Source organism: Manis javanica, chromosome 1 (assembly GCF_040802235.1).
Source record: "Manis javanica isolate MJ-LG chromosome 1, MJ_LKY, whole genome shotgun sequence".
In the NCBI taxonomy this organism is placed as follows: domain Eukaryota; kingdom Metazoa; phylum Chordata; class Mammalia; order Pholidota; family Manidae; genus Manis; species Manis javanica.
Genome location: NC_133156.1, coordinates 182,810,061 through 182,828,739, shown reverse-complemented (window position 1 = coordinate 182,828,739; position 18,679 = coordinate 182,810,061). Strand labels below are relative to the sequence as shown.

The following is an 18,679-nucleotide window of genomic DNA, read 5'->3' as shown; positions in this document are numbered from 1 at the left end:
CCATTTATAGCATTTCTCAACATGTGTTGTGTGAAAGATGAGTTCCTGAAAGATTTTTTGGATCAGATAAAGTTTGGGATATGTATTATAGCTTTAAAAAAAATGCACCAAACACACTTACTTTATGGAGTCCTGCTTTGTTTAACCCACTTCTTGCAACACTTGATTAGCGCATACTCCATTTTTTCTGTGTAAGACCTAGTGATAATTGGGAAGTTGAAATAGAGAATAAAAAGCCACTAGTTGTTTAGGGTTCTCATACAGATTGGATAAATGGAGAGGTTGAAAAATTCTATTGAGAAAACATAATTGGGATTCACTTTAAGAGGAATTAGGACCTGATATAAAAAGTTTAGTTAAAATGGTGTGGGATGACAGAATCTGAATTTTTTATTACATAAAATTTTTTAGTGGATAAAATATAAAAATTAAAACAAAAATTTTCAAGGTTTCAGGCTGGATGGATTTTATTTGCTAGAAGGATTTCATGATAATGTTTTTAGTAGAAAAACTAGACACAGTGATTTCTTGAATCTGGGGAAAATTGATAAATTTTAGCTGTCAAAAAATATCTTTTGGAGATAATCCTTTAGTCAGCCAATCACATGGTGTTGAAAGTGGGATACTTTGAAACTTCTTTGTTAAGTTTAAGGGCTAAATTTTGAGAATGGTCCTAACAGTAAAAGTAATGAGTAAGGGGAGAAGAGCTTCAAGCCAAGTACTTCCTCCCTTCCAATATATGTGTAGAAAGAGAGTAGCTTGAAAAGAAGACTGAGAAAGTGTCAGGTAAAGAAAATGCAGGTGCCTGCTATCTTTTTGAGATCAGTGTCAAGACTGAAAGGTGATAGAAAGATAATTAAGATTGTTTTAAAGAGAACTTGAGTTATAAGCACAAATCAAAAAGAGTGAAAAGAAGTACAGGGAGAAAGGGAAAGCATAATTTGATCAAAAGGGAAAATTTAGAAATGTTGCCCACCATTAATTTAAAGAAAACAAAACTTACTGAGCACCTACTCTGTGCCCATAGTTGGAGGCACTTTTAAAGTGTTAGGATGCATCAGTGAACCTAATAGGCAAGATCTCTATTTCCAAGTAGCTTACATATTAACTTGAGGTGACAATAATACACATTAAGTAATATATGTTTTAGAAAGTGAGAAGTGCTGTGACAGGGTAAAGGTGATCCAGGGTTAGTTTGATTTAGAATTAGAGTTAAAAGAGTTTAATGTGTGTAATTAGATAATGATTTGTTAAGTAGAAGGGCCTACTAGGGGACATAATGTGTACTAGAAGACAGAAAAGAGAAAGAAACCAGCCATTGGTTATACTATTTATACTAGGCAATTTGTTATCTTAATCTTTCACACCACCCTGTGAGGATAGTATTTTATAGATGAGGAAACAGATTCAGAGGGGTTGAGTGATTTACTATAGGTCACATGGAAGAGTACTGATACAAAATTATGTGATTCCAAAGCTTGCCACCTGTACTAAACTACCCTTCTGAGAATGAAAACTTGTTTTTAATCTCCTTTGTTTGCTTTTCTTTCTATTCCCGTAGTGGTTTCCCTAAATATTTTTTCCTCTTCTCCTGTCATTCTTTTCTTCCTGGTTGGTTTCTTTCTTTCCCATATCTTTAAGGACCGATGACATATCCCACACATACATAAATCTCTCAACCCCTTCAAGATTACTCCTCTCAATTTAGAAATCCATTAGTAATCATTTTAGCCTCTCTTCTGTCTTACCCAGGTCAAATTTAAATAACATCCTTCCTCTTTTCATCCAGTGGCTGATCCATATTAGTTCTGTCTTGAATCTCTCAGACAGTTAGTCCCTTTCTCATTTGCTCTGTTATGCCTGAGGGTTTCAGCCCCAGGCAAGTTCACTGTGGATTCAGTGAGACCAAGAAATGACAATGGAAGTTCTTGGGGTAAAAGGGTTTATACCTAGCTTTATACTCACAGTGGCAGGTTGAGTACTAGAATCACATCTTCATCTAGCAGTCTGCGTATCCTTAAACCACCTCTGTCTCTGCCTCCACCCAGCACTGGGTGGAGCCTTTCATATAGTGATGTAGTCAATAATAGCTCATTGCCTACTGGTGTGGAAATACTAGCCTAGCAATAGGCCTATTACATCATCAAGTAGTTTAGGGTCAGGTGAGGATCCTGGCCTTAGGAACTTAATTTTTGCCACACTCCACCCCTCCAGGATTCTCACCTCACAGTCTACATGCCCTCAGTCTTCCCCGGTGGTCCCTATGCGAGAAAGTTGGAGCATTGTAACCAGATTCCAAAACAGCAACAGAGGATAACAACAACATACAGATAACAACAAAAATTACAATACAGGTAATAAAAATTAACAGTAATCCTCAAACCTGAGGAGATCAGTTGCCACCAAGTGGTCATTCCAGCTTTACTCAAACCAGTTGTGTTCAGATAAGTTCATGACTCGCACTTTCTACAAGAGAAATCAATCTGCAGTGGTCCCTGTGTAAGAAAGCTGGAACCTTATAACAACAAAAATTATAATAATATTCATCCTCAAGCCCAAGGAGATCGATTGCTACCAAGTGGTCATCCCAGCTGTATTCAAACCAGTCCCAGTTCATGATTTCCACGTGAAGCCAGTAGCGGTACTAATAGGGAACTCTATGCACCCCAGCAAGTAGCAGTTTTTTGCTAGGGTGTGTGCCTAGTCCACAAAGACATTAGAGGAGATTTACTTTACTGGTGATAAGACACATGTTATAATGACAGCATAGGCAAATCTTGTCCATCAGGTAGGATACATACAAGAGAGTGGTCCTATGTGATAAGACTGTGGCAGGAGGTGGATCCCATTTACTATACCATTATCCCTCTCCCTGTGGGGGTTACTGAGGGGTCTATATATAGTGCTAGTGGGGGTATATGCACTGACTGTAATGATAAAACTCCCAATTAGATGCTCGTACCTTCTGGCTGTTTAGGATATACTCCTGTGATCTTTGGGGGCCACTCTGCTTTTAATCCAGAAATATACAGGAGGCCAACTTTCAGGCTTTGTCCCCAAGGTGCCAGTAGGGCAAGCTATCGCTGGTCTGTGTGTTGAAATGTCCAAAGCCACACCCACTGAATGGAGTCTCCAGGGCCTATTGTAGTTGGTGCTGGCAACAATATAGTATTTTGGTTGTAAAACCTCAGTTTCAAAAATTCTTCCTTGGTTTGTACTTAACAGCTGTATAGGAGAGGCAGCAATGTGTGTTAGCATGTCTGTGGAACTCAATGCCCCCTTCTGGGAATTCTCATTCAAACACCATAGCAATATCCATAAGTGGGTTGACCATCCACATAGACTCTTGGTGTCTGACTTCAGGCCAGGTTTTAACAAACCATTGTACTCTCTTATCATGCCTACCCCCATAGGATTATATGGTACATGAAACTTCCATTTGATGCCTAACTGTTTCACCCATTATTGTAGTGTGTGTATGGTAAAGTGGGTGCCTTGATTACTCTCGATTACCTGTGGTCAGCCATAGGTTGCAAAGAGATGCTCCGGGCCTCTTTTGGCTGTCCGCTGGTCTACACAATGTGCAGGAAAAGCAACCAGAAGTCCAGTACCTGTGTCCACATATTGGCATATTAGTGCCCTTCTGACATGAGTGGAGGCCCAATATAGTCTTATCTGCCACTTGACAAGTGGTATTGGCCCCTTTGCTATTTGTCCCATGTTGCTGTGGGACTTGGTGTAAGTCCCTTTTAGAGCATACAGTGCACTCCTGCCAGGTTCTGCTGACTTCTGCAAAGGTCAAAGGCAGGCCCACCAATGGGCTACAGCCCACATTGTCTTCTGCCCCACATGCAACAAACATTGATGTAACCATTGGGCCACACCAGAGGCAGGTTTCCCTCTAGCCAATGTACCTGGACCAGTTCATCTGCTTCATCATTTCCTGCGGATGCCAGTGTGAAATGGCCTGTGCCATGATATAGTATAATTATTTAAGTCTGACCAGAGGCCTGTAAGTCTTGCCACAACTCTTGCCCCCAGAGATGTCAGTGACCAACCAACCAGTTGGCATGGTACCATGTTGGTAGCCATAGAGTGAAGCCTCGATGGACGGCCCAGCTGTCAGTGCAGACAACTATTGGGGAAGGCTCCTGGGTGCTTACGAGCCATCTTACCTACAGCTCTGTGCATTGACTACTCTTTTCCCTCACCGTCTTCTATCCATATTGTCTCAGTCTTAGGATAGAAGCTGTGGCCCTCCATTTTGGGAGCTGCTGCAGCTGGAGCCATCTGTGTGCCATACACTTTTGGGTATCAGGACTCTTCTTCCTTCCTGATACGGGCTCTTTGCTACTAATGGTTCTAAAGCAAATTCTTCCTACCTTTCACTGGTAAGTGTTGGAGTTCTTCACTCAAGTGGCTAGTAGACAAGGCGCTACACTGCTGTAGGTATGTGCCCCACTTGGCCAGTGTAGGTGTCTGTGTGTTGGGTCCAGTCTCAAACCCACCCCATGATGGGATAGTTGTTACCTTTATCGGGGCTGTTCCGATGGTGGGCTTTGTAGCCAGCAAGGTGAGATCCACAGCAGATAGTTGTTTCTCTATTAAGGTGTACTGTACCTCTGCTGCTTTCCAAAGTTGGAACCAAAATCCAGTAAGTTGGCTAGTTTCTTTAAGCTGCTGCCAGAGACCCTAGCCATGACTGTCTTCAGTTATATGACCATCTAGCTCACAGGGCCTTGATGAGTCTCTCACACTCAAGGCCTACATGGCCTTAACTGCCCGTTTTGCTATACTAAACGTGTGTACGCACGTTTCACCCCAGTCCCATCTGACCGTTTTGTACCAAATGGTATAAGGGCTTCAGAATTTTTGCCAAGTGTGGAATGAATACTCTCCAGTAGCCTAAAAGACCCCAAAACTCCTGTAACAGTGCCATAGTTGTAGGGATAGGAAGGCCTGGACTTTATCTATGATCACTTCTGGGACCACTTTTGTCTTACCCAACTAGATGATGCCCAAGAAGTTTGACAAACTAGGCCCTAAACCTTGGTGCTGTTCACAGCCCATCCTTTTTTCCTATAGATGTTGCAGTTGTACCTTCTAGGTCTGAAAGAGAATCAGACGTGAGCATGATATCATTAATATAATGGTACAGTTGCATTGTTTGATGGTTTCTTCCCATGCTGCCAAGTCTGGGCTACAAATCTGTGACATGGTGGGACTGTGGAGGTACCACTGTGGAAGGACAGTGAAAGTCCATTGCCATCCTTCCCATGTGAAGGCAAACTGTTTCTGACTTTCCTGTTCAGTGTCAATGGAAAGGAAGTCAGTGAGATCCACAGCATATGATATATCCCTAGTTCGTGTCTGAGGGTATCCATCAGGTCTGCAATAGAGGGGGTGACAGCATACAGAGGGGTATGACTTTATGTAATTCTCTGTAATCCAGTCATATGCTAGGAGCCATCTGGCTTTTTTTTTTATTAAGGTATCATTGATATACACTCTTAAGAAGGTTTCACAAGAAAAACAATGTGGTTACTACATGCACCCTTATTATTGAGTCCCCCCCCATTGTAGTCACTGTCTATCAGTGTATTAAGATGCCACAAACAGTGTATTAAGATGCCACAAAATCCCTACTTGTCTTCTCTGTTCAACACTGTCTTCCCCATGACCCCACACACACCATGTGCTCTAATCATGATACCCCACAATCCTCTTCTCCCTCACCCCTCCCCTTTGGTAACCGCTAGTTCCTTCTTGGAGTCTGTGAGTCTGCTGCTCTTTTGTTCCCTCAGTTTTGCTTCATTGTTATACTCCACAAATGAGGGAAATGATTTGGTATTTTTCTCTGCCTAGCTTATTTCACTGAGCATAATACCTTCTAGCTCCATCCATGTTCTTGCAAATGGTAAGATTTGTTTCTTTCTTAAGGCTGAATAGTATTCCATTGTGTATATGTACCATACCACATCTTCTTTATCCATTCATCTACTGATGGACACTTAGGTTGCTTCCACAGCTTGGCTATTGTAAATAGTGCTGTGATAAACATAGGGGTGCATATGTCTTTTCGAATCTAAGAAGTTTTTTTCTTTGGGTAAATTCCTAGGAGTGGAATTCCTGGGTCAAATGGTACTTCTATTTTTAGTTTTTTGAGGCACCTCCATATTGCTTTCCACAATGGTTAAACTAGTTTACATTTCCACCAGCAGTGTAGGAGGGTTCCCCTTTCTCCGCATCCTTGCCATCTGGCTTTTTTACTGGCCACACCAGGGAATTGCAAGGACTATTGGTGGGCTTTATAATACTCAACCATTTCCAGTTCCTGGAGGGTTTCTCCAAATTCTTTATTCCCTCCTGGCAATTTGTATTATTTAGTATTAACTGAGGTACAGGCAAAGCTATGGGTGGGGGCTTAGCATGTCCCCTCAGAAACTGCCTTCATCACACATACCCTGAGGCTGACCTCACCTGCAGGTCTGTGATCATAGGCCCTGCAAGATACCTATTTCCAAGATAAATTCAGGAATAGGAGAGATATACACAGTATACCCCTTTATGGATAGATGCTCTGTTCCCAGTGGGATTTAGACTTGTTTCACTCTGATAGCCTTACCTCTATATCCATCTATAACAGCAGGGGTCCTGGGAAACTGCTCAGGGTTACCATAAATGAGTAAACATTCAGCTCCTATGTCTACCAAAGCCAGGACATGAACATTCACTGGAGACCAGTGAATTGTTATTTCTTCATGTTGGCCTCTGGTCAGTCCCTCAGGGTGGGTACCTTGACCCTCCCCTCAGCCAAACTGTATCCCCTAATCATCTCCTGTGCTGGTTCAGGCAAGGTCAGCTCACTCTCCAGCAGAAAGTCTTGTAGACACACAAACCAGACTTGGGGCTCTGTCTCTGGCCTCTACTTCTTGGTGTTCAGTGGCCTGAACTGCTGCTCTTGTTTCAATTGTTGCCATAGCTCCAGTAAGATTCTATCTGACTTCTCATCCAAATTTCTCTGTCTACTTCTGCCCCTATTAAATCAGCTCACATCTGGGTCCTTGTGACCTTCAGTGAGGCCCTTTAAATTCTTCCTCTGAGTAGCAGACTTTTCTTTCTGTGCTCTTATTGTTTCAGCCTCTCCTAAGTCTGTTAAACCATATGGGTAACCTCACTCAAGGGCTGCCTAATGTGAGGGGCAATAATGGCAACTAGGGGCCCAAAGAAGGACAGGGGAGCCATTTAAAGCACCACATTTCTCATCCCTGCAGTAAAAGGCTCCTCATCTGGGCCATAATTCTCTGAACTATAAGTGGCATTTTTAATGCCTAATCCCATAACACCTGTTGGAGCTCAGCATCTGTCTCCCATCTACTTGGGGAGAATGGTAAATCACCCTGATGGGTCATACAGTGTAAGGTGCAGACATAAGCCAATTGAGGAGAGAGTGATTTTCTGGAGTCTGATGTGCATTTTGTAATTGTTGCCTCAAGGCAGAATGAACTGTGTGGGAAGCCAGCTTTCCCATCTCTGATCCAGACAGAAAAATTCCATCACCTGCTGTATCCCAGTGATGCTGGAGCCAAGCTGGTATCAACTCTGAGGGCTTTTGCCAAAACTGGCAGCCTAAATCCACCAGCTCACCCTGAGTATAGGGGGTGAAGCATAGTGCTATATGACCTGGAGAGGGGTCTGCACCTCTCCTAGAGGAACCCGTGGTTGCTGCATCTTTATTTCCTTGACTATGCCCAGGCTGGCTGTCAATAGAGGAGGGGTGGTGCCTCTGGTAACACACCTTTGTCCTTTCCCAGGTCTTCCTTCATTTCCAGGGCTGATGGCACCTTTCTCACCACCAACCCAAGTTCCTCCTCTGCTGTACCTTTTACCTTTTCTAAACACTAGCTCAGTCTTCAACAGCTTTGTTACCTTAAACCTCAGTACCTTGCAGAACACTAGCTCAGTCTTCAACAGCTTTGTTACCTTAAACCTCAGTACCTTGCAGCTGGTGTTCTTGTCCTGACTCCTCTTGGTGCTTCTCGCAGGAGTAAGTCCTTCTTCATGTCCTTTGCCTCTTGCACAGCACCTTGCAGTGCTGCTGTCTCATTCTGAAAAGAATCTTTTACCTCCTCCACAACAGTTTGCAGCTCACATTCTCGCTCTGGCTCTTATGCTTTTCTCAGGTACATCCTTCTCCTCCAAGGTCTTTACCTATTCCGTAGTTCTTGCAGCAGTGCCTTTTCATTTTTCAACAAATCTTTACTTCCTCCACAGCACCTCCCAGCTTGTGTTCTTGTGCTGCCTCCTCTCATATTAGTGCCATTCCGTTCTTCAACAATTCTGCAGCACCTTGCAACTCACATTCTCATGCTGCCATTTTTTGTGTTTCTTGGAAGAGGACGTTCTTCTCATCTGTAGCCTTTTTCAGTACTATGAGAAACAGCCCACCCATGGTTCCCGCCACCTCATGGGCACTCTGTTTCTCAAAGGACCTCCATATTATGCCGAGGGCCACCTCTACTGCCTCAGGTGTCACCTCCACCTCCCCCCAGTCCTGGAGAGGGGCCTAGTACTCTAGGAGGCAAGTCACCTCAGACCACATGCCCAATGGGGTCACTAGAATGTCACCCTATCCATAGGGGCAGCCCACTGAAGCATCCCTCCCATGAGGGCAGCCTGTTCTGTTCTTTGGTTTGCAGTGAGTCCTGCTGATTATGTCGATTGTCTTACTTGAGGGTTTCAGCCCTGGGCAAGTGCATATGGATTCAGTGAGATTGAGAAATGACAACAATGTTTTGGGATAAAAGAGTTTATACTTGGCTTTATTCTTACAGTGGTAGGTCGAGCACTAGAATCACATCTGCATCCAGCAGTCTGCAGGTCTGTAATCCACCTCTGTCTCTGCCTTTGCCCAGAGCACTGGGTGGAGCCCTTTATATAGTGACTCAGTCAGTAACAGTTCATTGCCTGTGGGTGTGGAAGCATTAGCCTAGCAGTAGTCCAATTACATCATCAAGTAGTTTAGGGTCAGGTGAAGATCCTGACCATAGGAACTTCCATTTTTCCCACACTCTCTCACTCCTATAACTGTTTTAATTCAGACCCACATTTGAATTTTTGAAGATAGCCTCCTGACTGGTGTTTCTTCTAGTTCTACTCTCTGCTCCATTTTTCACATTGTTTCCCTGAGGTCTTTTTAAAGCAGATCTGATCATTCCACTCCAGTGGCCTACAGGAAGGAGAAAGCCCACATTCTTCAGTATTGCATAAATTACCCTTTATCCTTTGACCCCAGATTGCTTTTTTCAGTCTCTAGTTACTCAACTGTATTTTATGTTCCAGCTACTTAGAACAGTTTATTTTCTAGCTATTCCATGTTATTTCATTTCTCATTTCTTTATTTATGCTGTTCATTTGTTTGGCATTCGTTTGAACTCTGGTTAACCTTACTTAGTAAACACTAAGTACTTACATAGTAGGTCCCAAGGCTTGTGTAAGGTACTAAAAATACAAAGTCAGAAAAGACACCTTTTTTTGGGGTGGAGGTGGGGCAAACCCTAATTTATCTTTATGGCTCATTGTTTTGCCTGAGGGTTTCAGTCCCTGACAAGGTCACTATGGATTCAGTGAGACCGAGAAATGACAGTGGAACGTTCTTCGGATAAAAGAGTTTATACCCTGTTTTATTCTCCTGGCAGTAGGTTGATCACTAATCCCATCTGCATCCAGTAGTCTGCAGGTCCATAATGCACCTCCATCTCTGTGTCTGTCCAGAGGACTGGGCAGAGATCTTTATAAGAGTGACTCAGTCAATGATGGCTCATTGCCAGTGGGTTTGGGAGCATTAGCCTAGCAGTAGGCCAATTACATCATTAAGTAATTTAGGGTTAGATGAGGATCCTGACCATAGGAACTTCCATTTCCCCACAGTGTATCTCTTTCATTTGGCTGGGTGACAGAGTATTTGTAGTTTTATTTTTCCACCCCCTTAATATCTAGTGTAAGGGTTAACGAATATTTGCAGGAGGAAGAGTATGGAGATAATTAAATCAGATTTGTATTATAAATAAGTTTATGAAAACCATATTGTGAACCAGAATCTTCTGGTTTGTCATGCATGATTTAAGTATTATTTTCTATAAGATTTTATGTTTCCTCTTTAAATATATGTATCTTTTTATTTTTAATCTTTTCAATTCCTAGATGAAAATGACCTTTAAGGCAGTTATTTCCCCAATAAAAGTACCACCGAAATAGTTTCCACATGTGAGTGACATCAAACCTTTAAGGAAGTGATAACTCCAGTTCTAGTTCTATTTCAACTGTTCTTTAGCATTCAGAGTAAAAGAAACCTTTCTTTAGAGGGATTGGAGAAAAGGGAAACAAGAAAAAGGCTAATACTGACATGAGATGCTGACTAAGACACTATACACCTATCAGAATGGATAAAATAAGAAAATAATAATACCAAATACTGTTGAGAATGAGGAGAATCCTGTATGTTGCTAGTGGCAATGTAAAATGGTACAGCGATTCGGAAAAGAGTATTGTGGTTTTTTAAAAATAAAATTAAAGGTGCTTACTGTAGGACCCAGCAGTTACATTCTTGAATATTTATCTCAGGCAAATTAATTACATTCACACAAATACCTGTACATGAATATATATAACCTCTTTATTCATAATAGCCAAAAAGTGGGAACAACCCAGATGTCCTTCAGCAGGTGAATGGTTAACCAAACTAATGTGTCTATAGCATGGAATACTACCCAGCAGTAAAAAGGAATAAAATACTGGTACATGCAGTATTTTGGATGGATTGCCAAGGAATTAAGCTGAGTGAAAAAAAATGTCCCAAGAAAATCATATAAGCTCCATTTATATACCATTCTTGAAATAATAAAATTATAGAGATAGAGAACAGATTAGTGGTTATCAGGGGTTGTGGGAATAGGAGGGAGGTGGCTGTTGCCATAAATGGGTAGTAGGAAAGATCCTTGTGCTGGAATTGTTCTACCTCTTAACTAGCGATCACAGCAATCTACACATATGATAAAATTTCGTAGAACTAAACATGTGTTAAGTGCACATGAAACTGGGGAACTTTGAATTTGGGAGATTGTGTTATGTCAGTTTTATACAGTGCATATTTATGCAAAATATTGCCAGTGGGGAAACTGGGTCAAGGATATATAGGATCTCACCCTATTATTTCTTACGACTATGTGTGAATTTACAACTATCTCAAAATGAGAGAAATGTTTTAAGTGCTGATAAAGGCATTACACTAAGTTTAAACTGCAGAACAATTTCATTTATGTATATTGATGTAAAATTTTTAAGTAAAATTTTAGCATATAGTGTCTTGGGGCCTGTTAAATGAGTAATATACTGTGTTCAAGAGGTGAGTCATGTCAGAAGTACAGAGATTAATTAGAAAATAAAGAAATCTGTTAACTCAGTTTACCATATTAGAGAAAGATAAGTGCCAAATGCTGAAAGGGATGTTTGATAAAGTTAAACATCCATTTCTACTATTCAAAAAAGATTGTAGACAACTACTTCCTTAATGTGATAGTATTTGTGTATATATGCTTTTATTTCTATACATACAAGCACACACATGTATCAACTCAAAAGCCAGCATGTATAACTGGAAGTGTTCTCATTAAGGTAATTAACAAAACAAGGGCTACTCATTATCACTTATATGAGTTAACATAAATATTCTTAAACTAATAACTATTAGTATATTACAAATCAGTATAAAAATTGGAAAGTATGATGCTTAATATTTGCAAATATGTATATATGATGGAAAACCCAAGAGAATCAGCTGAAATGCTATTAAATATAATAGCTATGTTCTTAATTTTCTAAATTAATGTAACGCTTCAGTTGCTTTATTATATAAAAAGAATAGCTACTTTACGTATTCTAATAAAAAGAAAACTTTAAAATACTACTAAGAGGCAGAGTTAGGTTTAAATGATAAGATAGCTCATTCTTGGCTAGAAAGCCTCTCACCATTATAATGTATCTTTTTTTTATATTAAAACATAAGTATTATGAACCTAATAAAAATACCAATAAGAATTTTTTAAACTACAAAAGCTTATTATGAAGTTTATACATAAAAAAGTTAACAGAACAGAGAGGAAAATTCTGCAGTGTTAAGAGTAATTAGGACTAGCATTAACAGATACTGAAATACATTATAAAATTAAAGATAATAGTTTAATATAGATGCATAAACAGGCAAAAGATCAATAGGACAGAAGAGATTCCAGAGATATTCCCCAGAAGTATGAACATCAGTAAGTCATTATGATAATATTTCACATTAGCAAGGAAAAGATCTATTATTCATTGAATTGACTAGCCACTTTGTAAGAGTAAAGCACTTAAAACATCAAAATAAATTACAGATGAATCAAAGATTTAATGTTGTACATAGATTGAAAGAAAATGTGGAGGGTTTTTTGTTTTTAATTTCAAAGTGAGGTAAGTCTTCCTATCAGAAAGACATGTTGACTGCATAAAATATTTTTCCATAATTGTTTTGAAAATTATTACCTGTGTGATACAGATTTATGTTCTTTATCTAAAAAGCTCTAATATATAATAAGAAAAACCTCAACATGAAAGATGAATTGGCAAATACTAAAAGTAGGCAGATCACAGAGGAAGAAATAGCAATTAATCAGACATTTAAAATCAGTACTTAACTCATAATTAAGGAAATAACTAAATCATACCAGTTTCCATCTCAGATTGGAGTGATTAATAACATCCTACATATTGTGTATGGAAACATAACACTATCAATGGGAACATTAATTGGTGTACAACCTTTCTGGAGAATAATGTTGAAATCTAAGTCTATGTCTGTCTCAGCAAGTACATGTCTAAGAATTTACCTAAGTTCATACAAAGGTAAGAATAAGAATGTTTATTGCAGTGTTTTTAAAAGATCATTGCCAGGTTAGCTTTTTCCTAAATCTAAATGATAGCATTTGTAATGTGCTACTGATTATTTTTCTCATTATTTTAGTAAAAACTGGACAAACCAAGGCATCTGCAGCCAAAATGAATAAATCTTCAGGTATGTTTTTGTTAGGATTCTAGACATACTTATTTTAAATTTATATAGCAGTAGTCTTGGATTTCACATGACATAATATGTGCTGAATGTCTACTAATCTTAGAAATTTATAGCCACTTAGGAATTTTGAGAAATGAGATTTAGTAGCTAATGCTTCTTTCCTTATAGTAATTATCAAAATAAGATATTTTAACTGGGAAACTGTTTCTCATGATGAGTATCAGAGATATTTTCCTTTTTCCTCTTGAGGTCTTCTCTCTGTTAACTTTTCTTTTACAAAATAGTGCAGACAAACTTATAGGAAATTAGATTTTTTACATTTTTTATAGGCTACAGTTGGTTTTAAAGTAATTTTTTTTCCCTCAATCCCCTAGCACTATCCTTGTTTATACTTTCCCTCCCATTTTTGCTAAATGCTGGTTAATTCAGAGTCATCTTTATGAGTGGCTAAAGATCATTGTATTAAATTATCTTGCTTATAATGGTAGAAAGGAAAGGAAGTAGCCTTGAACTAATTAGCAAATGACATTGTTAGTGGCAGATCCCAAATTTTGATATAGTTTCTAAAGCAATAATATGAGGGACTCCAGAGACACCTTGAACACTTGTTTTGAAGATGTATTTATTTAACCAACAATTGGATATTACTGTGGGAGCCACTGATGGAGATTGGGGGAGTAGGTGCTCTCACTGCTAGGTACCCAGTAACAGTTGGGAATTAATTCTAGTAATTTTTTCCTTAAGTTCTGGTACCGGCTAATAGTAGTAAAGTGAAATGACTTGTGGTAATAATAGTGGGATAGTGAAAGAAAAACCTTAAGGGCTCATTAAGGCTCAGATTACTGCAGTGTGACAAAACATGGGAATGACTAAGAAATGATTGGTTAGGTGACACTCTATAAGGGTTGGTATTGCTCCTTTTGAACAAAGATTAGGGTCTTTCTTTGGATATAAAGGGTGGAAAATTAAACTTTTAATTGATTTTTTTTGCATGTCAATACTTTTTATTTGTCTGATAGTTTTTCAAAAGCATGATCATAGCCTTACAGGGGTCCTGCTAGGTAATTGTGGCAGTTACCACCCTTACTTATAAATGGGGAAATGTGCATAGAAATCAGTTAATGCATCCCAAGATATCACAACTTAATTTGGAATTCATCTTGGATCTGCTGACTTCTTACCCTGGTTTTTTTGCTTATACTGCCTTGCTAGTATGAATCCTAAGTGTCAGCTAAACCTCCTCTTGCTCTCTGAATGGAAAGGATTTTCGCTCTTTGGAGATCTTGTCAATGACACTTTGATGATCACAATCTTTATAAAACAGTATCATCTTGAAAAATAAGCAACAGTAATAGATGGGTATCTACAAACAAGAGTCAGAGCAGTTTAAATAGTCCTGTTCAGATACAGCCCACTAGGTATGAGAGCAATCTGTGTGTGTCCTGACCATCATGTAGGTGTTGTTGAATGCTTCTCAGTCAACTGTGAGCCAAAGTAGTACGGTCTGGGGGGCCCTAAATATAACTACTTTTGGAACCATTAAAAGCATCATGGTATTGTTTTTATATCCCTGCAGTTAGTAATTTTGCTTCTAGTTGATCCACATGTTCAGAGTTTTATTCAACTTCCCTGAATGCTATTTCTAAGAACCCCAATGGGGAGGTGAATTCTTCAGTGATATTTTTCTTCCTGAAAAAAGTATCATTGCTAGTTTTAGAAAATGACCTGTGCCCCCAAAGTTGATAGCATTTTATGTTTGAATAAAATATAGTCTTTTGCTCTTATATTCTTTGTGAAAGTCTTTGGAGATTGCTGGTACTAGTTAAATAAACCAGTTTTGATGACAGCTTTTGTGATTTAGGGAAATCGGTGGGTTCTGTAAAATCTGTGGTAACAGTAGCTGCTAAAGGTAATAAAGCTTCAATCAAAACAGGTAAGACTGTTGGGAAGGAAGGGGAGGTCTTATTAAATTTATTCTTAATTCTGGCTTAATATAGTAAATATATTACAAAAGCAATATTGAATTTGTATAATTCGTAGTATATAATGACATCTTGAAAAGTTGACTACTTACTTCTTTGATTTTTAAAACCTGACACACATGGGACTTTGATTCTTTGGTACTTTGGATTTTGACAGTATCTGCCATTGTATATAACATTTTTGTGTAGGAAACACAGTTGAGAGCTGTACTCACAGGCTGCTTTGCCATTTCCCCCATCAGTTGTTTTACCTTTGTTTTCCTCAATTTTTTAGAAGTATCCCTTCATACTACCTTCCCCAGCTTGTACAGTCCTCTATTTGTTACTTTAAATATTTTACTTCCATATCATGAGAGTGTATTTCCTCCATTAAGAAGTAGAACACTCTTTTAAATGAGTGTAACATGTTAAAACTCAAACGATCTGTTTATTAATATATTTTTCCAGTAGACTGATGTAATTTTTAAAAACCTTTAAAAATTATAAAACAATTTTGTGTGATAATGTGCTTCTCACACGTTGAGGAGTAAATTTGTGGCTCATTAATGGCCATCAACAAAAATTATATCTCATTTTAAATTTATTGGTAAACAGATACTGAAAATAAATGGAATAATAAATGCATGTAAAAGAACTACTTTTATAATGAAGTTGAACTACTTATTTACTAATGTATTAGTATAAAACATGTTAAATGATCAGACAGACCCTTAGAATAATTGTTCATTATACTTGTAAAAGCAAAATCTAGTGGGAAGAAGTCTCTAGAAGTCAAAAAGGCTGGTGTTGTCAAAAACAGAGACTCCAGTAAACATGTGATTGTATCAGGTAAGTTTGAAATGCTGTCATTCAATACTTCCTTTTCATTAGATCTTCTTGGTGTACATTTGAGGTGTATTTTGAAATTATTGCTAAAAAATCTTCAAAAGGATTATTTTGTGTTTTAAAGAGAAACTTTCATTGGTTTTTAGAGGAGCAAGTGACATTTGCAGTTTTATTTGAAGGGCATAAACTTTGTTTCCTTGTGGTTACATCTGTCATGAATGTATTAAGATCTCATTAATTTGGATCTTACTGGTTAAAATCTTGAGGCCATTCAGTTGCTAAAATCAGGTCAGATAAAATAAACTAGCTTAAGCTCCTGTTTAGATTCATTAGTTCAGTTATATTAGTGTGTTTTTCTAGACTATTAAAACAAACTGTTTCATGCAGAAAACCCTGAAAGAAAGGCCAGTATGGAAGTCAAACCCAGTGAAAATAGTGCTAAAGAAACTATTTCAGGTAAGTCAATAGAAATTTTATTTTGTCTTCTTATGTTTAGAGGTAGAAAATTAAATTTTAAGAAAAGTTTTTAATTTTGTGTCACATATGTTTTTCAGTATCAGCATCATACTTAAGTGAAAGTAAGAATATTATGATTCAGATCTTTACCCTTTCTCTTGATTATTCTGAAATGTTTCTGTCAGAAGGAATAAAAACCAAACATTGAAAAGCCAGTGTTACTTCTATAGCTGTTTCTTAAATTCTCTAGTCTTTTGTCAGTTGCATACATTTTCATGTAGCTACTATTTAATCCATCATGGAATAAAGTGATATAAAATAGTATATAAAATATATACTTGACATAAAATATATCTGCATGAAGTCTTTATTTTGTATCTTAAGAAGCTGCTTTGGAGACCACAGAAAATGAATCAGTTAACAAGGTCAGTTTTTGTGTTTATTTTTTAAAAGCTTAAATTTCGACACAACTCATTTTTCTTACTATAAACCTAGGTAAGAAATGTACAAGATTTGGCCTGGTGAAAAATCCCAGCATTTACAAGTATGGTTTGAATTTAAAAACCCTGACTTGTAGAGATAAATCACAAAAATTTAGGTGCAGATTATCAATTAATGTATATGTTTTTGAGGGTTACTTTTCACTGAGGAAAAAGAAATAGGTATTTGAGTAGACAGCAGTTGTCAAATTAGAACCAATAGAATGTGTGAAAACTTTTTTCTTTTTTCTTGGAGGCAAATAAGAGATAGGTTAATATTCAGGATACCAGTTCTTTGGTGTTTAGAGGACCAAGTAGCATTTGCAGTTTTATTTGAAGGGCATAAATTTACTTTGTTTCCTTGTGGTTACATCTGTCATTATGAATGTATGAAGATCTCATTAATTTGGATCTTACTGGTTAAAATCTTGAGGTCATTCAGTTGCTAAGCATAAGTTTATTTTTGACTGACAGAGCCATTCTTCAAGTAATTACTAAGTAGTATGTCTTAATATTTTGTTTTAGGAAGAGCCTTTTAAAGCATGAATAGAGATTCACTAAAAGCACTTCAGAGGAAACATTTAAGAACGTAATTGTGGTGCTAGTTAAAAATCATTCTCAACTGGTTTATGAAAATGATAATTTCCTGCTTTTGTTTTTCAAAAGAAATGTCACAAGTTTTCAATTTACTGTAGGTATTTCAATTACAAAATACCTTTGGAGATTTTCCCAACATTTAATAAAGGAAAAACTAGCATTGATGAGAGAATCATCTTAAAGAATAGATCTTAGAGTAGAGAAAGCAGAAGTGAAAGTATTTATTTTGTAGTGGGGTTTGGGTTATGGGGTAGGGATTCTAAGAGATTACAAGTAAAGTTTTTAATATTGCCTACAAGGGATTATTTTATTCAGTAATGTAGAAGGATATGTGCTGATTTGGAGCTTGAGGAAATTAGAATCACAAGGGACAGGAATGGCAACAGTACTTGAAAGGAAGTTCCAGTTAGAGACAGACATACTTGTGTTTTTGAACTTGTATTTTTTAACAGTGGTTGAGAAAGAACTAAAGACCTCGACTAGATGACAGATGATATGACTGAAATTATTGTATGTATTTGAAGAGCGGAAATTAGCATGTTGTTTTGTTGTTAATTTGAGATTCAGACCAGTCCTTCTAAATTGATCAGATATAGTATTAAATGCAGTTTTATACTAATGTACGATCTGCAGTATAAACTCAAATAAATATAAAAGCAGTTAAAGAAATTAACTCTTAAATTTGTTTTGAAGGAAACAGAGGAAATGTGTGTGGTTCTTATTTCTAATTTGCCTCATAAAGGATATTCTATAGAAGAAGTTTACAACCTAGTAAAACCATTTGGTGGTTTAAAGGATATTTTGATTTTATCATCTCATAAAAAGGTAAGAGTTGATAATAGCTGTTCATGTTGTCTATCAGCACAGTTTCGAGAAACATTAAGTTTACAAAACTAGAAAGTTTTAGAAGTGACACCTCAAATTTATTAAGCTGTCTCAAGGTAAGGGACTTTTAAAACACAGATGTCCCTTATTTTAGTAGTATTCTTACCAGATATAATTCTAATGATGGAGAGGATGGCTTACTATTGTATCAAAGTTTGCTCAAAATCTTAGTGTAGTAGAAAATGTTTTACATCTTTAATATGTTAATACAGAGTTTTATAGCGACTTAAAAAATTTTGTGCACTTTTACTAAGATTTCTGCTGTTTTACCTATTACAGTCAAGTGGGAAGTAAGCATTTTTATACAGACAAACGATGTCATCAGTACTTACAACAACCTAGGTTTATCA

The 18,679-nt window shown here is 37.6% G+C and overlaps 1 protein-coding gene across 7 annotated transcripts in view; it reads left to right on the top strand.

The window, feature by feature from the left end:
* Positions 1 to 18,679, top strand: part of ZNF638 (zinc finger protein 638) — a 136,662-nt gene that overhangs the window by 92,504 nt on the left and 25,479 nt on the right. For all 7 annotated transcript variants that reach the window (XM_073211658.1, XM_017668639.3, XM_073211656.1 and 4 more), the window contains 6 exons: positions 13,055 to 13,105; positions 14,967 to 15,038; positions 15,829 to 15,915; positions 16,300 to 16,368; positions 16,753 to 16,793; positions 18,138 to 18,269. In XM_073211658.1, the coding sequence (XP_073067759.1) occupies positions 13,055 to 13,105; positions 14,967 to 15,038; positions 15,829 to 15,915; positions 16,300 to 16,368; positions 16,753 to 16,793; positions 18,138 to 18,269 (452 nt within the window). The remainder of the gene's footprint in view (positions 1 to 13,054; positions 13,106 to 14,966; positions 15,039 to 15,828; positions 15,916 to 16,299; positions 16,369 to 16,752; positions 16,794 to 18,137; positions 18,270 to 18,679) is intronic.